Below are 5,000 nucleotides of genomic sequence, written 5' to 3' on the forward strand. Positions count from 1 at the left end.
CCAGTGGATTTAGAGCCACCTGTAAAAAATATCACAGAATTAAGGTGCCTCTGAATCCGCTAGAAAGAATTTTTAAAGACTTTTCAGAAAGTTTCATCTTGCCCTTCTGATCTCCAGGAGTTGACATCTCTGCAGTTATGCAATAACCACAATTTATAAAAGGCCTTAGTGACTGATTAATAATTACTTCGATGAATAACAGGAAATGGGAAGTTACATGTACTTATTTCTCTGTCTTAAGGTTTAATTAAAAATTTCGGAACTACAACGTTTTTTACAGGTGCAGTATGCATACTTGATCAACATTGATAACTTACCGTAAATACAATACGGTAAATACGGATGACTCAGAGCTGATTATCTCCTCAAAAATGAAAATTTAATGCCTTATCCTTGCCCGGTCGAATAGACCAGGCAAAGGAAAGTCCTGCAAAAGCAATTTCTGTTTGAAATAGCAAACTGCGAGTTTGTTTTTCACCTCAATATTTTTTTTTTGCAATGGCGGCGTCCAAAAATTGTCGCCGTGAGCTCGTGTGTCAAAGTTGTGTATTAAACAATTTTGACCGTCAAACTTGTGTAATACACAACTTTGACGGTCAAACTTGTGTATTACACAACTTTGACCGCAAAAAGTGACGGTCAAAGTTGTGTAATTAATACACAAGTTTGACGGTCAAACTTGTGTAATAAACGAAAAATTTGGAGTCCGGAAACAATCTGACAGGTGTTACATACACATTGTCACAGTTAAATTTGTATTGAAATGAAGCTGAGAAGGCTCTGTTTATCTAAGGATGATGTGGGTTTTCTGGGGAAAAATAGGCTTGCAGACATATATGTAGGCTTTGGTTTTAATTGCTTTTCAAGTAAATACATGTACATGTACAGTGTAAGTGTAATTTAGTGCATTATAAAGCATCATTTTAATGTGTTTTTTTTTTTCAAATTCTCTTTCCAAAGGTGTTTCAAGCCAATGTAGATGCCAACAGTATTGTTAAAGTTGTTTTTAATTCCTCAGTCCTTGGGAAATTCATAAGGATACATCCTACAAACTGCTCTATTAGGTGTGCTTTGAGAATGGAGCTTTATGGTTGCAATTCCACAGGAGGTATAGTTGTTATTTTTTATATTGGGATCTTGGCAACACAAAGAAATCTGCCGTTTCTTTAAAGTAGATGTACTGTACATTTGTAAAGCGAATAGAGCATTGAGTCCGAATGTGTGGCATGCATAATAGACTTGGTAATTGGAAATTAAATTGGTGTATGCATGGTAGTTTGAAAAAGAAAGATGCATGAGGCCAGGTCTACTTTGCATGATGATAATGACGATGATGATGATGATGATGATGATGATGATGATGATGATGATGATAATTGTAGAAAACTGGACAATTACTGTGAGGCAGTGGTTCAAATGCTCACTGGAATAGCATTTCAGATAATGTCTAGAGGGAACAGGCCCCAGTTGTTCAAAAGGCGGATAACTCTATCCATCAGATACATGTGAATTACAATATCCATTGGATAACTCAGTGAGTTTTGCTATGACTTATCCACTGGATAATGATTTATCTGGCTGATAGCGCTATCCATCATTTGAACAACTGGGGCATGGAGGGTTCATTGAAGCTGGGCTCAGCGTCAGTGTGTCTTTCACTTGATTGGTGGGTGTGTTGCAGGTCAAATTATATACCTTCAGGTCAATTTGTTTCAACCTAGGTTATTATGAACTGTCTAAAAGGGGGTTTCCCTTTTTTTGGGATGTAATTTTAAAAAAATGGGGCCTGGATTTTTATGGGGGATTAAAAAAGAAAGTAATGCAAAAAGAGAGATTGATTAAATTCCTTCCATCTTCCCCTTTCCATCCGTTCTTCTTCCACTCTCCGTCTCTCCCTTCCCTTCCATTCTTCCTCTCTAGCCGCATCCATCCCTTTCATTACTACCTTGAGTTTCCAGCATTCCATGCCACTCCTAAGAATTGAACCCTCACACCATTGGACCAAATACACACTGTAATTAATTTTGTGAATAAAGTGATGACAGACTTATCGTTCAAACTATGCACAAAGGATGGTGGCATTTGTGGTTTAATTAAAGAAAAGAACTTGTCACCAAACCACTGGCGTCATTATCTTGGAGAAACAGCCTGTAAAAAAACAACCATTCACAGTTCCTTTGCCAAAGTGCTGTATGAAGTGGTTTTCGGAATCTCTCAGAGAGAAGAAAAAAGAAATCAAAAGGCCACAATTAATGAGTGGACAAGTCACAGGGATTATGCCAAAATAATCACATAGTTTGGATTTATCACTACATACATCTCAACAAACAGACAAAATTTTTAAAAAAACCAAACATTTCATTTGATCCCTGCAAAATGGCTTCTGAACAATAGATTATGAAATTCCATTTTGCTGACTTTTCAAAATTTTGCTTTCACTTTAGTTAACGCTTTTGATTATTATGAATTCAGTGTCAGCAAAAGATAGAGCAAATAATTAAGCAAATAAAAAATCAACAATACATAATGTATGTTTCAGTTCTTTTATTATTCACTTTGAAGGGAATATTTCAATATTCTTCAACCTGCCCTCAGGAGATTCATCCCTCTGAGATAAAAAAAGTAGAATATCATGCACAGTATGCCTATCCCCAACCTTAATGCTAAGCATTTAAAGTCAGTGTCTAGACTTAGCAAGATTGGCATTTTATAAAATAACAAGACGCCTACAAGGGCGTATCCGTGGAATGCGCAAACAGTTAACACAAATTGTCCAGTTACAGTGAACTTCAAGTACAGGTAGACTTCGGAAAATGGCGAAAGATTACTAGAAAGATACATCTGTAATATAACTTAAAGTTTTTTGTTGTAAAAACTCATTACTAATGTTACTAAATTTGCAAATGCAAACAACGAAGCCCTATTAGCAGGTTATCAGGACACGGGATCTTATATTTATTTATTTTTTGGAAGGAGACTTAATTCAAATCCTACAGTTTTACTTGCTTCGTTAACTTCTTTCATCCAAAAATTACAGGATCAGCCTTAAATCATCCGAAAAACTTATTACAAATCACAGTTCAACAACTTATCATCCTGGGCCAGTTGTTCAGAAACTGGGTTTTAAAACGAGTTTTATCCTCTACTCCCAAATGCTGTTCAAGGCTGATATTCAGAAAAACTTTACATTAGAAGAAGTCAATCTTGAAAAACAAAAATAAGCAAAGGAAACTGTGACCAAAAAGTTGAAAACATGAAACAAAAGTTTACGCTAATCCTGGATTAAGGTAATTGGCTTTCGAACAACCGGGCCCTGTAATCGACGTCTGGTTCTGTAATCCTGGTTTAGTTCCTTGCAAACTGTATAAATTTGCTGTGGCGACGACAAAAAGACAACATCCGTGCTCTATTTCTCTCAATGCTCAAAAATTCCGTAATTGCGTGTTGTATAGTCCAGTCCAAAGTTCTAATTTTACAATTCCATAATCTTGATTTCAGTAACTTGGTACCAAACGTTCCACAATAACTTGAAATCTCGTTAAGAAAAATCCTTAAATCCAGTAGTCCAGTCCGGATTGAGATCGCCAAAACTGTCTCTATCATCGATTCAAAATTCAACAAAAGCTACAAGTAGTAAATAGTTATCAGAAACTACAACAGTTCGTCCTGATTCTACACTCGAGCTGAACAAAAAACCCAAAAAACCCTTGTCATCGTTTTCGAGAGAACAGACAAACAGCCGAAACTGTTCTGTGCCTGCCCCTTACGGCACTGAAAAAGTACCGTACGTTGTACAATAGTACTTGACCGTAGCCCTTGGCCAAGAAACTAATCTTAGCCAAAAGCCCGAGAAGCGATCAGGATACGGGATAATTAGGTAAAAAAATTGTGGGGATACGGGATTTTTAGTCTGGAGGTGGGGTAGAATTGAGGAGATACGGGATATATTTTAAAGTAAGAACGCATTGCGTGTGGTAGTGCAGTAACTTGACAGTGTTTTTTTCCATAACTGTCAACTGAGCGGCGTTTTGTTTTTTCCAGGAGATTCAAGTCCTTGCACAATATGTAGCTCTAATAGTACACGACATTGTTTGGAATCGTAAATCATTACGGTGCCATGGTAGACATCTTTGCTATATACCCTCTAAGAAGACATGTGGTTCAGTAAAATACTAAGCCCAGAACGATTGAAGAAAATAACAGGAAATCGAGAAACATTTGGCTTCAAAGCCGATATGTTGATCATTTACAACTTCTTTTTCACCACAAGCTTAAGCGTGTACTCTGAGCTTCTGACACCTTTCCAAGACCAATGTTACTAAAGTTTTTTTCCCTTTCCAGCGGGGTTAGCATCTGGATGGGGGACGTTAAAATATGCGACTTTTGCTGTCAGGAACATACGCCCAAAAATTCTATTTTAACGCTCAAAAATGCGAACAAAGCAAGGTACACATTTTGCTAGCCTGCTCTATGCAAAACAAATATTGACGAAAAAGTAAATAAATATTAAGATGTAGTTTTTAAGGAGAGCTGCGAAGAAAGTTTTAGGAAGTGTCGATCGAGAATAAAACAATTTGCCATCAGCGAAAAACATTTCGGGAGATTTTTGTTACGTTCCATCAGAGTTCAATTTTTCTATCGTACTTTTGGTCATACAAGTAAAATCGCAAAATCGGAAGTGACATCGATTTTAGCGGCCGCCTGTGATCAAGTTATACCTTGCGTGTTTACTGACAACTCACGAAACAAAGGATACATCTGTGACAAAATGACGGCATAACACCTGGTTTTTGTTAGTGCGTTTTTTTTTCTTTCAAGTGTTATAAAGTTCGACAAGATCTATGTGTGAATTTAACATAAAGATCACAATCGTTGATGCTAGTCCAAGTGTCAGCTGAAGTTAAGCTCCTCCGAATGAGGTTAGTACTTGGATGGGGGACGGCTGCGAAGTATCCGTGACGGCGATAGCTAATTCGTTTTTTTTAAACTTGATTTCATTT

The 5,000-nt window shown here is 36.9% G+C and overlaps 1 protein-coding gene across 2 annotated transcripts in view; it reads left to right on the forward strand.

The window, feature by feature from the left end:
• LOC138000869 (contactin-4-like) overlaps nucleotides 1-5,000 on the forward strand; it is a 148,430-nt gene that overhangs the window by 99,231 nt on the left and 44,199 nt on the right. For both annotated transcript variants that reach the window (XM_068847544.1, XM_068847545.1), the window contains one exon: nucleotides 961-1,108. In XM_068847544.1, coding sequence (XP_068703645.1) covers nucleotides 961-1,108 — 148 coding nt within the window. The remainder of the gene's footprint in view (nucleotides 1-960; nucleotides 1,109-5,000) is intronic.

This window comes from Montipora foliosa, chromosome 4 (genome assembly GCF_036669935.1).
Source record: "Montipora foliosa isolate CH-2021 chromosome 4, ASM3666993v2, whole genome shotgun sequence".
Taxonomy (NCBI): domain Eukaryota; kingdom Metazoa; phylum Cnidaria; class Anthozoa; order Scleractinia; family Acroporidae; genus Montipora; species Montipora foliosa.